Raw genomic sequence first — 19,616 nt, 5'->3', positions numbered from 1 at the left:
CTCTGTGAGAGTGCAAAGGTGTCTCTCTTTGGAGGCGGTCCACCCCAAATTTGGGTGAGAACTCCCTCCATTTTGGTTGTTAATGTGTGGTTCTCATCTTGAGAAACCTCTTATCTAGGGGTTAATTATTAGGCAATAAATGTGTCCTTAAGGGGAAGGTGTGCATAGAACCAGGAGCATTCTGTCTTCAGATCTCCCTCACATCCGTGTGAGTAGTCACTTCTAAGCAGCCAGGTATGTTCATGTTCTCTAAGTGTTTTTATGTTTCATGTGATGTTTTAGACTTATATTCTTCACTTTAGACTTGTTTTATTTGTAAACTGTAGTAGTAACGTGTACCTGACGTAATAAATTGGTAATTCTGACCCACTATGACCTCTTCTGAAATTCTTAACTGGGGATTATTCAGGTTACGGTGTTCCGGTAACGTCTTACTAGGATTTAGTTGCAGACCTAAAGTGGACAAAACGCTTTGAGGTTCCTGGCTAGAATCAACTGGGCTAGACATGCTGCAGTGAACTGTTAATGGTATAATATAGCGATAGGGATGCTGCTCAGCCTCTGCACTGAATTCGAATGGACATACAAAGAGTGGACAAGCAGTCTGGCGCTCTGTCACTGAGCCAATTCGGTATAACAAGCTGAAATATGCCCCTTTAACAGCACTGTAGGACCTCTGGGTTAGTCCAGAACTAGATGACAGGTTATGTCTGTGGAAATGTGAAATGGAATCGGCCGGCCGTGGCAAGATCCTTAAATGACACTTCCTTTTGGAGAAGAAACCGGTTGATGGAGTAAGAGAGGAAATTCATAATACAGACGATAGGTGCATTGAGTTGGAGATCAGCCTACAAACCCCAGTATAAATATACAGTACAGTAAAAGCGAGGAGCTTAGACTGGGTTCCAAAAAGAGTGGAGTCAGATGGTCGTACTAAGAAAAGTGTTTGTTTTTTTAATAAATGTTACTTTTCCAGCAAAGTGAGGAGAGAGACGCATCCACCCAAATCTTCCATACGCCTATTCCCTTATTGGTCTAGGAATTTACCGTCTTACAGTATATACAGTACAAACCAATTCCGTGGTACACCAATACGGAGTAAAAACCTTTTAAAAGGAAATAAAAACTTTCAGGAAAAATTCAGGAAAGGCTCTCCTATAAAAGTGTGTTTTGAGAAGTGACTTAAAGGAACTCACTGACTAAGCCAACCTGATTTCCTCGGTCAGATTGTTACAGAGCCTTGGGGCCCTGACTGCAAATACTCTGTCCCCTTTAGTCTTCAGCTGGTCTTTTGGTACAGACAAAAGATTTCTGCCCGAGGATCTCAAAGGGTGTACCAGTGTGTGCGGTACTTAGAGGTCAGACATAGATAGGATGGAGGCCATGAAAAGCTTTTTTGACCCCAAAATCTAAGATGGCCACCATACGGGATACGGGGCCAACAAAAGACAGAGAAACTCTTCTCCAAGAGTTTGAAGAAAGCCAGTATTCGTTTATGTCTGACGTTTGTTCCCCACCTGTGGCTCCAGCTTCCAAACGGCTGCGATCAAGCCTAGAACCGATCCATGACAGAACTAAATGTGTCTGGTGCTGTGCTCCAGAGTCGAAGAAGCACCCAGAATCAAAGCTGCACCTGATTTCATATGATCAATCATGGACAGCATTCAAGAGCCACACAGTGGCCCTGGAATATCAAGTAATGCACGACAGAATTAACTGTGTAATAGATTCTGCGGCTGACCAACCCTACGCACTTGAGATGAGATATCACCTAAAATGCTGGTTGAAACATGTGCGTAGATACCAGAAAATGAGTGAAGATGACAAGCTTCCATTGATGCACAATGTCACTCTCAGTCAGGCTCAGACAATGTTCTTTGACCACGTCAAAACAGTTATCTTTGTGGAACATGAACTAAGGTAAATATAGAGCCTCCTCCATGACTACACATCCATCATATATGGGTATGGCTTCCCAAAATCCGGGATAAAGTCATTTTACATCAAAGACGTCCTGACCCAGGAGTTTGGGGATAAGATTGGCTTCCACTCACACCCTCAGAGGAACCACAGTGACCTAGTCTATGATACATGTGGGAGAGGTACATATGTCGAAGCAGCGCTCTCTTCCATTGGTATCAGCAGTGAGCAACTGGTGCACAATGTAGCTGAGCGGCTCAGAGATTATGTCATGTCCATCAAACTCGCCCCATGGCCTCCGAGAGTCGAGCAACTAGACGAGGAGGAAGAGCTCTCGCCACTCATTGTTCAACTGCTTTCTGCTTTGCAGGGGAAGAAGGGGGTAGTAGATCTGTCCCCAAGCACACTCTCCCTTGCCTCTCTTATCACACAGTACATTGTAAAGCGACCTACCACAACTGCCATCAATGCCAATGTGATGTCTGGCTGTGGGCAACAGGATAATTGTGGGGGGAAGTGATGCCATGCCATTTGCACTTCCTATACTGAATGTTTGGATGACCTACTTACGATGCTGAGCTACCTGTGTTTATTTCAGAAGACGGTGACAGTGTTTATCTCGCACTTTTATTAGTTTAAGCCATTGGTAGAATTTGAATATAGGGCATGTAATTTGATCAGTTTGTCTCAAAAATATCCATGGTCTGGAGAATGGCTACACCATCAGCAGAAGATCGACAGAAGCCGGATAGCACACCATACACATGGTCAGACTATGTCCACACGCTAGTATCTATCATCCTTGCCCGCCATGGTCATGCTGATCATATCATCTGTGTGAATAACCCATACGATGCAGCATACTCAACTAAAGATGATGAGAGAGACCTGCGGGCACAGGGTAAGGCACATATCCCCAACACCTTTATGAAATTGGATGATCCATTTCCCTCTGCCAGAGCAGCTACCTGATCGACATTGCACAAACTGTTGATGAAGAGATTGCTTACTTTGTTGGCTCCCAATAAACTAACTTGTCAACCCAGCAAACAATGCAGAACTACTGCTTTTGACCAGTCTGAGGCAGACACTATCCTCTTCTCCACTTAGGCAGTGCTGCGAAAGTCAGGCTATAGTGGACCTGTTGTCATTGATTCTGCTGATACTGATGCCAATGTCGCAGCAGCGTTAATCTCAAAGCAAGTGCCTGGTATGCTCTACAATCAAGAGAAAGCAGGAGACGGTAGTCTGCAGTGATCTGGTAACTGACGAGATGGCAAACTGCATTGTGCAGCTGCACTGTATGACAGGATGTGATGCTAACTCTGGGTTCTATGGCAAGGGTGAAAGGTCAGTGTATGACCAGGGGGCGAAGAGCCCTGTGGCACCACAACAGCTCTCACAGTGCAGAGATAGCCTTGACCTTGAGGAGGAGGTGTTACAGGAGCTATTCAACTTCACAAGACATGTCATCTATGGTGACCACAACAGTAGCACCATGGCTGAGGCCCGTGCAGTGAAGTGGAAGAGTATGAAAAATAAATCATTAATCCGTCTCCCCCAGATGAAGATAGCTTACGCCAACACTGCCTCCGTGCCAACTACTTGGCATATCTAGTACGCCATCCCTCCCTGAAGCACCACCCCTTGGCAATCGGACATGGATGGGAGTTGGTGGATGGTCATTGTCGCCCTGTCCGCCACACACAACCTGCTCTTCCAACTCATCAACCCGCATCAAGGCCAGTTGAAGACAGCGAGGAAGATAAGAGCGAGTATGATTGTGATGAAAAGGAAAATGATGATGTGCAGAGTAGGAGATGGGATTCATCAGATGGTGATTCATATTCTAGTGAGGCAGAATGCTCTGATTCGGACTAATCTTATACCGATGTATAAGATTGTCTTATATCAACGTCCTTATTATTCACCAGTTACATTGTTAGAATAATGTCTAGCATTTAACAACATGAAAGCATCCTGTAATTTACAATTTATGTCATTTTTTAATGACCAAAAGGTACAATTATTGGGGTACAAACATGTTTCAAGTTTTTTTTGTTCCTTTCTTAAGTTACAGTTATTAAATCAAACTTATTTCTGATATTCTTTGTTTTTGTCCTTCCATAATAAGTAATGTATAAATGCCATACGCCAAACATCACGCATCTCCTAGAGACCTGGGGGATGATTTGTGTATAAAACTTTACAATGTTGCTCTCCTGGATGGTGGCCATCTTGGATTTCAGGGTCAAGATGATGTCAGAATCACAATCCTTATGGTCAATTTGCCACAAAAAGTGTATTCATACATTATTCTAGGTGCTCTGGTGAAAAAGTTACTTTTTCAAGATTGGATTCGGCCCTCTAGCGAAAAATGCCGAAATTTTTGCGGAGGACATACATTTTTTATGAATGGTGTATAGAAGTCAAATCAGTCGTCAAAACATATTAGCCAGAGAATGGTCACGGAATTGAGCTTCTGGACCCAACTAAAAAGAACATGATCAGCAGATGAGAAGATCTGCCAGCAGATGGCAGAATTTGTTTTGCAATGTGCTGAAATCCAATGACAAAGATCATAGTTTTGTCTGAGTTAAGCTGAAGAAAATTCTTTGACATCACAAAGGTAGTCATAAAGTGAACTGAATTATGCACTTGCTTAGTCTCTCAAATAAAAAAAACTTTAACTTCATTGTTTTTAAAATGACATTGACAACCTTGATTTTTTTCTGAAAAGATAGAATTCCATAGGTCAACTTTGTTTCTACAAATTCATTGTTAAACTGCTTATCTGAAAATCATTTGTAGGCCCAGACATGGCAGCACATGTGATAAGCCTAAGGGAGACTAATCACATTGTCAATGGTTGTATATTTTTCTCTGTATTGAGTAGGCGACTAAATAAAAGTATAAAAACATCTGGCCAAATTGGTATCCCTATATTTTACAGCGTAATTCAGATGTGTAAATATATTGAGGACAGTCCATCATCTTGTGGCAATCAAACCCATTGCAAAGATGATTGTCATTTGGTTTGACTATTTGTATACTTTTAAATGTTTTGTAGGCCTAAATGTTTATATTAAAAAAAAAACATATTTCTAAACATTCATTACCTTGTTTTTAATCTAGACACTTACACCAATTACATTGTCAACACTTAAGGCGTTAACACACGTGTTGTGTTGTGATGTTTTAAGATAGAACTTGTTGCACTTGAAATATAGGTTGATAACATTCTGATAACATGGCTGAAAACCAGTACCTCTACAAACTGTCAACATTATGTGTAATCCGTTGGCTTGAATATCAACTCTGATATGAGACAACCTGCTCCATCTTTCCTTGTTGAAGATTTGAATGTCACTGTCTGATTTCTTGCATCTGTAACAAATTGCTGTAAAAATACTGTAATTTTGTAAAAACGAATAATGACATTTTGTACAGTAATGCACCGTTCTTCGTAAATACAGTTGAATACTGTAAATGTTGATGCCTTTGAGAAACAAAATATTAACAGCAAGCTACTGTACAATCTTTCAGTATAAGACAGTTTTTTTTTTCCAGCTAAGTCAGACTTGAGTCTGACTCTGTGGCTTGAGTACGCTAGTGATGGGAATATCGCCTCTTTGAAAGGAGCCGAATCTCATGGGTCCGTTCCTATCCGAGAGCCGTTCAAAAGACTGGCTCACTGTTTTTTTTTTTTTCTCTTTGGGGGGGGGGGGGCTACTAGGTTTGTCTACTGTGTTCAGACCAAATCCTTCCCTCAGGGTTGTGTGGAGTTCCCAAGAAATCCTCAATCACTGGGCTGAATGACTACAGGCCCGTCGCCCTGACGTCTGTGGTCATGAAATCCTTTGAGAGACTGGTATTGACCCATCTGAAGGGCATCACAGGCCCCCTGCTGGACCCTCTGCAGTTTGCCTACAGAGCAAACAGGTCAGTGGATGATGCAGTCAACATGGGGCTGCACTACATCCTGCAACACCTCGACTCCCCAGGGACCTATGCAAGGATGCTGTTCGTGGACTTCAGCTCGGCGTTCAACACCATCATTCCAGAAGTCCTCCTCACCAAACTCACCCAGCTCACTGTGCCTGCCTCCACCTGTCAGTGGATCACAAACTTCCTGATAGACAGGAAGCAGCAGGTGAGGCTGGGTGAAACAACATCCAGCACCCGGTCAGTCAGCACTGGTGCACCTCAGGGATGCGTGCTCTCCCCACTGCTCTTCTCCCTCTACACAAACGACTGCACCTCAGGAGACCCATCTGTTAAACTCCTAAAATTTGCAGACGACACATCAGTCATCGGCCTCATCCGTGATGATGATGAGTCTGCATATAGGCGGGAAGTTGAACAGCTGGTCCTGTGGTGCGGTCGCAACAACCTAGAGCTGAACACGCTTAAAACCGTGGAGATGACAGTGGACTTCAGGAGGAGTCCCCCAGCACTGCCCCCCCTCATCATACACAACAGTACTGTGTTGGCTGTGGAATCCTTCAGGTTTCTGGGATCCACAATCTCCCGGAATCTGAAGTGGGAACCCAACATCAACACCATCATCAAAAAGGCCCAGCAGAGGATGTACTTCCTGCGCCAGTTTAGGAAGTACAACCTGCCTCAGGATCTGCTGATCATGTTCTACACCGCAGTCATAGAGTCTGTTCTGTGCACTTCAATCACTGTCTGGTTTGGATCGGCCACCAAACTGGACAAGAACAGACTCCAACGGTCAGTCAGGTCTGCAGAAAAGATCATTGGTGCCAACCTGCCCACCATCCAAGACCTGTACACCTCCAGAGTCAGGAAACGGGCAGGAAAAATCACTGCAGACCCCTCACACCCCGGACACAAATTATTCAAACTCCTCCCCTCTGGTAGACGCTACAGATCACTGTTCGCCAAAACCTCCAGACACAAAAACAGTTTCTTCCCCCTCGCCGTATCACTACTGAACAACTAACCCACTGTAGCATATATATTTATATTTATATATTTATCCCTGCACTTCTCGCACTCTCCACTTCTTCTTTGCACTACTGTTGTGCAACATTTCACAGCTACTGTATATAGCCATTCTGCCTTGTACATACTTTTTTAAACTCCTTAGTCCATTGCACTGTTTGTTTGTTTGTATTGTATTGTATTGTATTGTGTTGTATATTTTGTGTAAGCACACTGAGAGTCACTTTACCAAGTCAAATTCCTTGTTTGTGCAAACTTACTTGGCCAATAAAACCTGATTCTGATTCTGATTCTGAATGGCAAAGCCAGTGACGCTGTCTGTGTTGCATGTGCGTTGCGGCTGCGTTACCTGTTGATTTTTCTGTTAATAAAGCGGTCTTAACAGGTTAGAGCATGCACACTGCCAACGTGAGACGCGCGTCTCAGAGGCGGCTCGAAAAACAATTAAAAAACATGTAACACATGTAAACACTAATTGAATATACAGTAATAAACTGTTTTTGGAGATTGTTGTAGGAACACTAAAATAACAGTATAATGGCAACCAAACAGCTGACAGTATTATACTGTAACAAATGTCGTATTGTAAAAATACTACACAAATATTGCTTTAGCGTAGACTTACAAAATAAAAATATCAAATGTTAGGTTATTGTTTCAAGAGAAAACTACATGCTGTCCTTATCACGCGTTTTCTGGGGTCCAGAAACAAAGACGAATGGCTTTAGATAGAAAAACAATTGTAATATTGTGATTTAATAGACCATACAAGCTGCATGGCAAACTGCCCTGTTAATCCCGGACATAACCGAGGAGCGCTGTAGCCTACCCCTTTCCCGCGGACTCCTATTTGAATGTGAGCAGGAACTAATAGAAAAAGTACGACTGCGCATGCTGCATTCTGCCCTTCAAGGGTGTTGTTCGTTGTCTGGGCGAAGTCCTGTGCCAAACCATACCACGGGTTCTGTTCGTGAGAGGGAGTGCTCAACTATGTTTGTGTCGTGCTTTGGCTGAGCACGTTACACGAGAACCAATAGTAATACCCCAAACTCGGATTATAGGTAAGGAAATACGCGAATATATGCTAAATTAATTTATCTGTACCCCCGAAACATGTTTTGAAAAAGTCAGTTAATTAGTGCTCCATTGTTGTATCTGGTGAAATCAATGACTGTTTATAGACAGTATGCAGTTGGTGGGTGAAATGTAATCGTTAGGTATGTTTCACTTAGGCTATAGTTACTATTGCCTATTTATTTGTTACAGTGTAGCCACTGAAGGTACTCGTGTCCTCATAAAGTCGGCTGGGAAACTACATAACATAAACATAAACATAGTTAGTTCACTATTCTGCTTATTCTCCTGGTTGTTGCCTCCTAACGGTACCTACATGCCTAGGTAGCCTACACGCTAATGCAGAACACAGAAAACAATGCAGTAGGCTAGTCTAGTTATTCAGTTTAAAGTTAATGTAGCCTACTTGGCTTTGGAGAATGGTGCCCCCTCGATGACTTATAAACTGGGAATGTGTTTTCCCCTCAGTTCTTCTGGAGACGAAATAAGGGGCGACTGAGAACAGACAGATTTTCCACAAAGCGTTTGCGTCTGTGACTTAGGCCGAAGTTACCCAGGATAGTTTTTGGAAAACTTAAGTAACACTGCTATCATAACTAGCTTTTTTTATATATATAGTGAAAGACAAGGCAGATGTTAGCAATGCATGTTTGGCAGTGACAGATATGTTGGTGATATGGTGATATTCTTAAAAGAGTTTAGTTTATCATCAGCATCGTGGAACATTTTCAGATTGTACCCGAATTTCTAGGATGTGATTTATGATATCTCAGAATTATATTTAACATAATATGTCTATATCAATTTTATGTCAGCATTATGTTGAGGTACCTCAACTTAGACATGTGTGTGTGCTTTTGTTAAAGTTTTGCATAGGCCTGACAGTTTGACTCAACAATTGTACTGTTTTCATACTCTTCTTTGCATGTCTTAGATTTCTATGGGATAGTAGAAGCCAGAACACGGCCTTGCCTGAAAATCAAGCTGATCCTTTTCTGTTGATGGTTATAGTTATGGTTAGGGTATTAAGCAGTAAACTAAGTGTGTTTCACACCTTTGTTCTACAGTTTAAGTAATAGTTTATGATCCTCCCTCCATCCAAACCAGCCACACCCAGCACCATGACTCACCTGGAGCAGGTGGAGTTTGATCAGAGACTGGACAGCGCTGCCTCCTGGATACAGGTGGTCCGGGAGAGACTCAGACAAAATGACAACACACAAGGACCTAGAGAGGATTTGGAGGCCCGGGTTCGAGCAACAGAGGTAGTCCTGCGCTGTGGTTGTAACTTGTGACATATATACTGTGACATATACCCTGGGACTTAAATTCTGTGACGTATGTTTGATGTAGACTTATGTACTGGTTAAACAAAATCTTGAATCAATGAAAGAGATGCATGAAGGTGATTTAGAACAATTCATTGATCTATATATCATAATCGGTTATAATATATCATGTACATGAAATAATAATTGTTATGATTTTGTTGTATGATATCCGCAACCCAATCCTCTGAAACAGGAAATCTGTGTGTCTAAGGAAGAGGGCAGGATGAAGGTGGATTTGGTCGTAGTGGCTGCAGAGTCCTTGCTGAGGACCTGCAGCGAAGAGGACAGGGTCCATATTCACACCAAGCTAAGGGAGCTCAAAACACTATGGGAGGAGACGTCTACGTACATCACACACTGCCACAGGTGCAGTAGGAACAAACTTGACAGCATCTGAATGTAGTTACCCCCAGCTTAATGATAATGTCAGAAAACAATACCCGCGATACCCCTTTTGACATCTTAGAGATGACACCTTCAGTCTGGACAAACAGAAATGTGCTTTGTGAAGCATTTTTTTAGCAAAAATAACGCTATTATAAAGGCCTTAAACTTGGGCAGACTCCCAATACACATGTGATGTGCATCCCTTTTCTCTGTGTAAGTTTGATATCTTTACTTCCCGTTAAAAGGGAGTTTTTCCTTGCCACCGTCACCTTATGCTTGCTTTAGGCCTTGGGCTCTGTAAAGTGCTTTGAGACAATATCTGTTGTTAATGGCATTATATAAATCAATAAAATTGAAATTGAATTGAATTAATTGACCATACATTCTGTGTGTGTTCCTCTCCTCCAGTCGCGTGGAGTGGGTGTGGCTCCATTGGGGGGAGTACCTGAAGGCCTACGAGGGGCTCTGGGCTTGGCTGCTCAGGGTGCGGATGGCCCTGGCCCCCGAGCTGGAGCTGCAGCTGGGCCTGCAGGAGAAGCTCTGGCAGCTGGAGCACCACCGGGTGCTGTTGGAGGACGCCCAGCACCATGCCTCCCACCTGGAGAGACTGATGGAGGAGGCCGAGGGCCTCCACGTCAGGACGGAGGATGAGAGTGTGGGCCCCGAGGCACGGAAGGACTTAGAGAGTGCTTACAACAAGATGCTGCAGCAGGCCAAGGTAAGAGTGTGTGTTAACGTTTTGTGTTCAGAAAAGTATAACAAGATATTTTACATCAAGGTGAGAGAGAGAGAGAGAGAGAGAGCCGCTGGAGGCCCACAAGTTCACATTTTTGTTAATTGGGCTTTTTCTTTCATAGCCTTTTAAAAGTGACAGTTGTTTTAAAGAAGGGAGACGTAGGAGCTTTTTTTCATGGGAGTGGCGAACAAGCCGTCCTTTTACTTGTCAGAGACGCCCTCAAAACATTCCAATGTCACTAACGAATTCCTTTGCTAGTCATTGTAAACAATAGGATCTGCATTGTCCTGAAGAGATGTGATGGATAGACTTGGTGTGAGCACTCTGTTGAGCTTCTTGGCATGATGATCAGAGGTCTGGCGTAGTAAGACAGAACAAGTATATTTGCATTAACCTACCTGGCTGTTGCTCTGTTTGGGCATGCTTTATCCTGTTACCTTCCTCCGTGTTCCTATCCATGTTCCCCATCAAACCGGTTGCATTTCTGAATGTCGTGCCAAGTCCAACTGAACAAAGCCTTCCTTCTGATCCCTATCTTCAGAAAAGAGTGTCTTCGCTGGAGAGGATTGTCGAAGAGCAGAGGGCCTATGACAATCTAGTTGAAGACTTCAGATCGTGGCTGGTATCCCAAACCCAGAAAGTGAACCAGAGTTTAGATGCCAAGGGCCCACCAGAGATCAAGCTCAAAACACTCCAGGTAGACCTGTCAAGCAGGAAGTAGTGTAAGAAAAGGATGAAAATATCTGTGGATACATTTGCATGCTAGTGCTCGGTAATTTCTGTAATGCCTTTACAACAAAAAAAAATAGTTTCAATACACCTCCTTCACTACCCTTCTCTTCCTTGTGTCTGTTTCAGAGTTCGGTGTAGGATTTTTAAGATCGGATTTAAAAAAATCCGATAATGTATCGTCCGGTAGCCTATCCATTTTTAACAGAAACACAAAACAGAGATTTTCTCCAACATTTGACATAGTGATTGAAGAGTTCTGATCAAGAGTTCTGGTCTTGTTTATAGACAATACATGATATAGTACAGTATTATAGGTAGGCCTATTTTTTGTTATCTGTTTAGCTACGTTCAAGGTATTCACCTATCCACTGTATCCCTTTCAATTCTATACAAGCTACAAGAAAATATTTCTCAACTACCATTTGTCTAGCATGGTATAACCAGACCCAAATTCACTTTTTGAGTAGGGTCTTTCCACAAATGCAGATACTGATACATGGGCAATTAGCCTATATTGGCTGATAATATTGACATGGCGATTTATTGGTGGGGTTGTAGTCTGTTTTACATTAATATAAAACAGTATATCCTCTGTGTGCCTAGGAGCTCTATGACACTGTGAGTAGCAGAGAAGAGGCCTTGTGTCACATCGAGTTTGTGGCCATTGGGGTAAAGAACGGCTCCTCTCCAGGGGGGGCGGAGCGGATCACCCAGGAGACAGAGGCCCTGCGCGGGGTGTGGGAGAGCCTGAAGGAGCGGCTCGTGGCGGAGCAGGAAGCCTTGAGAGAGCTGCAGCAGTCCCAGGAAGCCCGGGTCTCACTCTCCGGGCAGCTGGAGAGAGAAGTCACCCGACTCCGCACTCTAGTTCAGAAGTTTGGCCGAGAGCTGGAGGATGGAGAGGAGGGTTCGCTGGCTGCATGGAGGAAGTCTGCTGTGAGTATACAGAGATGGAGCTACCGTATAGACTCCTCTAAGTGTGATCTGAGACTATAACGTGGGGAAATCGCACTCAACGCAAACATTTAATGGAAGGTTGAAATGTGCGAATGCTAGGTCTCATCAACTAGACTAGACAAAAGAAAATAAATGGAATACACACCAACTAACTGGCTTTTTCTTTCTATTTTATTATCGCCACACTGAAGGCTCTGTCCTGAAACGTCTGTGTGTTGACAATCAAATAGAAAGAAAAAAATCAGTCCCGGTGTGAAAGTTGAAACCAAACGCGTCTTTATTACCAGGAAGCAAGATACCAAACAGTTGTACAAGCACAATACTGTTAACATTCAGAAGGACTAATTCTGATATAAGATCAAATCTTTATGTGGATATGCCCCTTCCCTGAGGCCATTTAGAAGGTTGAAAAAAAAAAAAAACTCACTTTCAGTCTCTCAAATCATCACTTAGTGTGATATGGTATGTTTCGTGTGTTGAAGGAATTTTCTCCGCAGGCAGTTTAGGGGCAAAACTGGTTATTAAGTAAAGCAAATGAACTACACCCACTGCAAACACTTGAAGAGTTCACACGTTACACCTAGAAGGGCTTGTACCCCGTATATAAAGCTGGTGTTTTGTTCCGAAGCATTTATTCAGTCTGATGTCATATGTTTTCGTGGTGTTCCTGCAGTTTTCAAGTTGGTTAGCAACTACAGTCCCATGATCCACAGCCCTAGTTTATATTCCTGCTTTGTGCTGGGGAGGTAGTGGTTTAAAGGCTTGTGTGTGTGGAGCACGCTGGCCTGCTCTGTTTTTACCAGAATAATGTGGAATTTTAATGGCCAATCCCTCTCAGGATATCCTCAGTGCCATGGCAACCGAGGAGCCCTGTGTGGAACAGCTGAAGGTGGAGCTGAAGAAACTATTCCGATATCCCCACGATGCCACTTCCCTGTCTGACCGAGTCCTGGCCTGCATGAAAGAGTTTCAGGGGTTAGTCACTCCATCCTGAATGCATGACTACATCCTAATTCCTTTACAAATTAATTCAGATGTGAGTAGAGAGTCATTTTATGATTAAATCAAGCATACATGAGTTTTCTATGCTAGGTTAGGTTAGACTAGGGTGTATGTGGGTAATCTGCAAAGGAATTGAATAGTTTTGTCTTTCTAATGTCTGAAAGGGTTAAAAGCCGGGCGTTCAGACTGTGTGCAGAGAGGGAAGCTGGTTTCACCAAGTGTCTACGGGAACTACTACAGGACCACAGCTGTTGGAGTCAGATGGCCAAAAAGATGTTGGAAGTGCCTTTGGAGCCGCCTGACTCCAAGAATATCACCCTCGTGCTGGGAAACGTGGAGGTACGCCTTCACCTGTTAAGCAGACTCCTCTTTCACTCAAGAAGCACCCTTGAGGAGAAGACACGGTTAGCTAAAGAAGCTATAATGGATCATCTGTGCAGACAAAAATGGTAAATTAGCTTGAAAATGCAGTACAGTACAGTTACAGTATTTAGCAGACGCTTAGTTAATAATAATAATAATAATAATAATAATAATAATAATGATAATAATAATAATACCAAATACCAAAGCTGTGATTATATTTCTAAAGAACAAATGACCTAATTACACTGATTGGTTTTAAAACGTTTTTATTTATTTATTTATTTATTTTTTTATTTTATTTTATTTAATGTACCAAGGCTGTCAGCAGCACTAGGTAGGTAATTCCATCACCGAGGTACCATAAATGCTCTTGCTGCTAAGAGAAGTCAAAGACAACATCATATACGAAGATATGACAATATGATATATGATGGTATATGATAATGCTGTCATTTTGCAAGTATTACTGTCTTAGGGCACTGCCCCCAGGCTTAGGTCATGACCCCTCCCCTTTCCCCCGTCACTCAGCAAAGACACACCCTACTATAAATCAGACACAAGCCGTCTGATTGGCTGAGAGCCAAGGGGGAAAAAAGACATTCCATCTGTCTTAACTCATTCCTCGGGTTTTATACATAGACGCACACAGGCATATGCATACACACACACACACAGGCATACACACACACACACACACACACACACACACACACACACACACACACACAGTCACTTTTTTACACTCATAGCCTGAGGTGTGTGTCGCTCCTATAAAACTGCTGTCTGTGGGAACAAGGAACCAACCTGAACCTCAGTGTTGTTGTTGTTTTCAGAGCATACACCCTCTCCGTGGTTCAGGTACATGGTTTCAACTACTGCATGACCTCCTGTCCACAGACATAATTTTATGCTAGGGTGCGGTCTGATGTAATCAGACATTCTCATCATGTTTAATGTCTACGGAATTGTAATTGTAATTCAAATAATTGTAATTCAAAATGTATATAATGTGGTTGTGAAAGGAAAATATTTGAGTCATAATGGAATGTGCATATGCTACAGACATGTTTGTTTATAATCATGACACTTGCTGTGATATTAAAAAGGTTTAAGATGATTTAAACAGGGGTAAGACTATTTAACAGGGTTAAGACTATATATTGTCGTCTAAATCAAATGTTTCATGTTCCTGTGGAATGCTATGTTGGTATATTCACAGTGATATCTTCTCTTTACACACTGCTCGTGTTGATCAAGAGTTTCCACTCTTTTGCTTTTCCTGAGACAGAAGTTGTTGCAGCATAGGCACCATTTGCAAGAAAGGCAGAGGCATCTGCCACTGGATGAGGACTCATTAAACATTGTGTATGGACCGGAGAAAGCCCACGATCTCCTGAAAGACCTCGACGTTGCGTTTAGGACGAGAGAAGATCTGTACGAAAGACTGCAACCGAGGAAAACCCAGCTGCAGGTACGACCCCCCCCCCCCCCAGGTGAAAAACAAAACAGACTGTAGTGTTGTTTTGCCTGACGTTAATTTGGCACTTCACGCTGGGTGTACACTTCTAGAAAAAAAATTGTTTTTATTTTGGTATTTAATTATGGTGTGAACCAGCAGCAACAGCACTTTCCACCTAAACCCCTCCCAAAGCTTTGAGAAAAGTTGCACCGCTGAAAAGGATATTTCCTGCACACTTGTGTCGCTGCTTTGAGCACCATCTCCATGAGGCTTTTGAATGTTTCAAATTCAATGCACATGGTAGCTCTATGTTGCCATCCACATTTTAACCAGATTCACCTGGCTCTCTAACTATGAATTGAGTCGGGCCCCCTTGTGGTTAAAACAATGAAGTGCATTTGCTTGGTCAGAGGGCATGCCTGCATTTATAGTATGCTATTTATGATATGATAATAGTCATGCTTTGTGTATAATTAACTGCTGTTTTACCCTAGGGGATGTTGTCTAATGTGGATCAGTTTGACAAGGGATATGAATCGATCTTGAAACATCTAGACAGTCTCCGAGAGAGACTAACATCTGTTGCCACGTTGCAGCCTGACTTAGAAGCCAAAAGGACTCAGAGTGACCAGTTAAAGGTAAATATTGTATGTGGCTCAAGAGGTTTCCTTGAAGCAAACATGCTGTCTTGTCGGTGTGTCCATTAAATTCAATATTCAGTACCGAAATAAAAAAAGTAAACTGCTCAAATTCACTTTGGACACAAACATTTGCCAAATAACATAACCGTTACCATACCATAACCATAAATTACTCTGTCAGTTGATTCAAAGGAATGTAAATGTATTAGAACAGCTTAAAGTGCTGTCTTTGTGACCATCAGTTGCAAAGATCAAGGTGAGGCTATTTTGTCCTTAAGTGTGTTAACTTTGCACTTCTCTGTAGGCAATTGTAGCAGAGTTGGAGGCCACCCAGGCTGATTTAACATCCTTAGAAGCGCTGGCTGCAGACAACCACGGCTACATGAAAAGATTCAACTTGCTGTATGCCGAGTGGAAAAATCTGCTCAGTCGTGCTAAGGTAAGACACTTTTCATTAATTTATACTACATGCACAAAACAGATGTTGGATGTATGGGTTTGCAGTCCTCTGTGCATGGTTTAAGCACACTTAGCAAAGAGTACATTGTTCTATTCTCTGCATCTTTCAGGTGAAACTGAATGAGAACACTCAGAATGTAGCGGAGCATGAAGAGTTTAGCCGGAGCCTGCTGGATCTAGAGGGCTGGCTGAAGGCAACGCAGGAGAAAATGGCCGCTTGTGGTGGAGTGTCTGGGCAAGGAAATGGAGACGGCGTCAGTACTGACATAGAGGTGTTCATCTACTTACTTTAACCTTTTTCATAGTGCAGCTGGTAGAATTTGGAATCGAGTGCATTTGGCGAAACTGACGCAGGAAAGACCGCCTATTTGGTTTTCTAAAGTCATGTAAAAGCCAGTTAACAATTGTCCACATAAAATAATTCATCAAAGCTCTATCTCAGCGCTCTATGACATTGGATTTTTCTGAAGCAGTAAGAGTAAGAGTAGGAGTGCTGTCTATGTTTAATCTTTCAATAATTTTCTAAAATCCTCCAACACAGAAATCCCAATGAATCAGTGAGTGTGCATTTTTAAACATTCGTTTAAGTAATTTGTTTCTCAAAGCCAGGAGAGCTTCTGGAGAGAGAGATGCAGTTCCACCAGACTGAGGCCCAGGGACAGCGAGTGATGGCCAGGACGGGTAAGGAGGGCCAGGGGCAAATCCTGCAGGCTTTACAAAGGCTGAGAGAGTACTGGAACGTAATATACACTCTCCACACTCAGCCTCAAAGGTGGGTTCTCAATCTGAATATGCTTGACCATGTCAAAGTAGCAACAATCTTTAAAGCAACGCTATTTGTGTTATGTGTCTGTAGTCACCCACGGCTGACAGAGAGGGATGGCAAACCCTCAGCGACTGCATCGTCAAGAGTTAAATCCAAACAAATGGCTGAGCGTGTGGAGGATACTCGTAGAGGCTTGCCCAGTTTGAAGCAGTGCGATTCAGGTCCACGTCTTGGATATGAAAAAGAGGGAGGGAACACTGTGCGTATGTTAGCCACACCAGCCATGGATGAATACCCAGGTGGCATCCAAGAGTTGGATGGTCAAGGTTTCCGTTGGCAACATACGGCCAGCGGAAGTGGTGGAGTAAACCAGCAGCGGCTTGAGGGTGTAGATGTTTCAGGTGTGCTCCCTTTAGTGGACAGTAGTAGAAGTACTCTGAGGCATAGGATGAACCCCAGAGGAGAGACTGAGGGATTGACATCAACTACCACAATGTCCTTAGACGCACAACTGGTGTCAGATACAGCGGTACGGTAACAGCTCTCTCATTCTGTGTTGAAAGGTCCAATATGTAGTTTATGTTGTCAGAAACAGAAGTTTTAGCTGTTCTGTAACAATGCTGTTCTGAAGGCTCGCTGAATTTAGTACATTTCTGTAATTACAATTGTTTAAAAAGGGCCTGAAATAGATAAACAAATGCTTTTAGAATTTCATTGTTGTTGCGCACATGAATACCAATACATAGTGCTGTGTTCTGGTCTGCAGGGCTCTGTGAAGGGTTCTGGGCATGCTCAGAGTGGTGGAAATCCCTGTAAACACAGAGAGGCCTTTGAGGCTTGGCTGAAAAGGGGGAATGCTGAACTCTCGAAGATCTCAAGTTACAAGGGGCCTCTAAGTCCAAAAGAACGCCAGACCCAGCAACAGAAGCTTCTGGTGAGATTACTTTTGTGCATAATCCTGCCGTTTGAGACTAGTTTGGGACTAAGCTTTTCTTGAGTCTCTTACTGTATATATTCTGTTCTGTTTTCAGGAACTTCGCGCTGACCTGACGAGAGGTCATGACTTGTTCCAGAGAATGACCTCTGCTGGGATTGAAGGTCAGGCTCTAGAAGAGCTAAGGTATCACTGGATGCTTTACAAGACCAAATTACAAGATTTTGGAAACCTGCAGACACAACCAGAGCTCAAGGTGACCAGGAATAGAACTTTATTCTCACTGATTGTGATGTACAGGAATGCTGAAGAACAGCCTGTCATCTCTGTCTTATCCATCCAATAACTCGTTATGGAAATTATATATGCCATCATATATATACTTGAAATAATTAGTGTCAGCCCTTCACAATGCCATGATGTCTTCTCTTCATGTTAACATGTTTTAACATGTTTTACACAGGACAAACTAGCACCTAAGCAGACCGCACTTGAAGCCAGAAAAGTAAGCATGTTGTTTTTTAAACTTCTTCACATGTCCTCTGCCTGCAGTGTTGCTGGAGACATCAACTTGTGCGTTGTGCGTTTTTTGTGTGCGCAGCCCCAGAAGAGTGGCGGCTTCCTGCAGCGCGTGTGCTGTGTGGCCCTGCCCCTCCAGCTGCTGCTCCTGTCCCTGCTCCTGCTGGCCTTCCTCCTGCCCCTCACGGAGGAGAGCGCCAGCTGCTCCCTCGTCAACAACTTCGCCCGCTCCTTCAAAGTCATGCTGCGCCATGACGGCCTGCCACCGACCTGAGAGACGCTCTGCCACCGACCTGAGGGGACGCTCCTCGGTCACAAAAGGATGACTGTTCATTTACAGACTTTGACGGTGCTCTTATCCCTTATCAGTGCTGCAGTCTAATGGATTTTTCTCAACTCGATGAAGACAGTTACAGTGTTACAGTCTTTGTGAAAGACTAATGTGACTGCACAGAACATTAAAGCAGTAATATGCAGGGTTTTACTGCTCTGTGAGGTAACTTTATTTGAATCATCCTCAAATTCACCAAGCCCACTAGCCAGCCAGGTTAATCACTATGTAGTGGGTAGTATTGTGACCCAGGTCCGAAACCCCTTGAAAAAGTAAGAGTAGCTTTTACAGCACGTTGTCACCAAATACAAAGTCTTGCGTCTTTTAGATACTTAGCTGACTAGTTTTAGACGAAAAGTCCTTACTGCTGCTTTAAGTATCAAAATGTAACAGAACATTGTTACCCAGTACCTACTAATAAGGAACAGTGTTTCTAATAGTAGTCTACTAGTCACATATCATAATGTAGGCACATACTTTTATTATACTTATTATTGACATAAAACCTGTCAAATAAGTCGGAGCAGTTCTGTTAACCACACCAAAAGTAAGAAAATCCAAAGCTTCTTGAAGTCATCTTCCGGTCTGGTTCCATATGTACTGACACTGTCTGCACACATTGATCTGTTGTATAAATACAGAATTATGTTTTTTTTTATGTTACATTGTAATTAATAGTATAGTCATATAGTCAGACAGTGACGGGGTAATACAATGCAACCAAACTAAATGACTGTACTTTTTCTCTCCAGATTGGTTACTGATAAAAGAATAACGTTTGTTATTTGTCTCTTTGCGCCATTTATATACTGTAAGCTTTGAGCCAAAAATAAATATGAAGTTTTGCTTTTGCTTCAATTCAAAAATGAGTTATAACTTGTCAGAGTGCCTTTCAAAACTTCTTGCTGATCTTTTCTAGGCATCCATTGCATGACAATGACAATTCTGTCTCTGTCCCTACAAGTGTGGGAATGTTTTATAAATAAAATGTATGTCAGATTGCTCTGATTTGTCTGAATGTCATTGTTCAAATC

The 19,616-nt window shown here is 42.7% G+C and overlaps 1 protein-coding gene across 2 annotated transcripts; it reads left to right on the top strand.

Moving 5' to 3' along the window:
• The first annotated feature begins 7,814 nt into the window (after window positions 1–7,814).
• LOC105892977 (nesprin-3-like) lies at window positions 7,815–19,586 on the top strand. Of its 2 annotated transcripts, none has more exons than XM_012819315.3 (18): window positions 7,815–7,952; window positions 9,073–9,230; window positions 9,490–9,662; window positions 10,092–10,401; window positions 10,961–11,116; window positions 11,755–12,084; window positions 12,944–13,080; window positions 13,272–13,446; window positions 14,762–14,944; window positions 15,427–15,570; window positions 15,878–16,012; window positions 16,143–16,304; window positions 16,638–16,804; window positions 16,889–17,327; window positions 17,565–17,732; window positions 17,830–17,988; window positions 18,196–18,237; window positions 18,334–19,586. In XM_012819315.3, the coding sequence occupies exons 2-18, from the start codon at window positions 9,087–9,089 to the stop codon at window positions 18,523–18,525; spliced, it is 3,216 nt and encodes a 1,071-aa protein (XP_012674769.2). In that variant the 5' UTR covers window positions 7,815–7,952; window positions 9,073–9,086; the 3' UTR covers window positions 18,526–19,586. The 2 variants fall into 2 exon arrangements, with proteins under 2 accessions (XP_012674769.2, XP_031437383.1); XM_031581523.2 differs by having other exon boundaries at window positions 9,033–9,230.
• The last annotated feature ends 30 nt before the right edge of the window (window positions 19,587–19,616 follow it).

The sequence above is a fragment of the Clupea harengus genome, chromosome 15 (genome assembly GCF_900700415.2).
Source record: "Clupea harengus chromosome 15, Ch_v2.0.2, whole genome shotgun sequence".
NCBI classification, from domain to species: domain Eukaryota; kingdom Metazoa; phylum Chordata; class Actinopteri; order Clupeiformes; family Clupeidae; genus Clupea; species Clupea harengus.
Note: the sequence above shows the minus strand (reverse complement) of the source record. Positions and strands in the feature narration are given on the sequence as shown.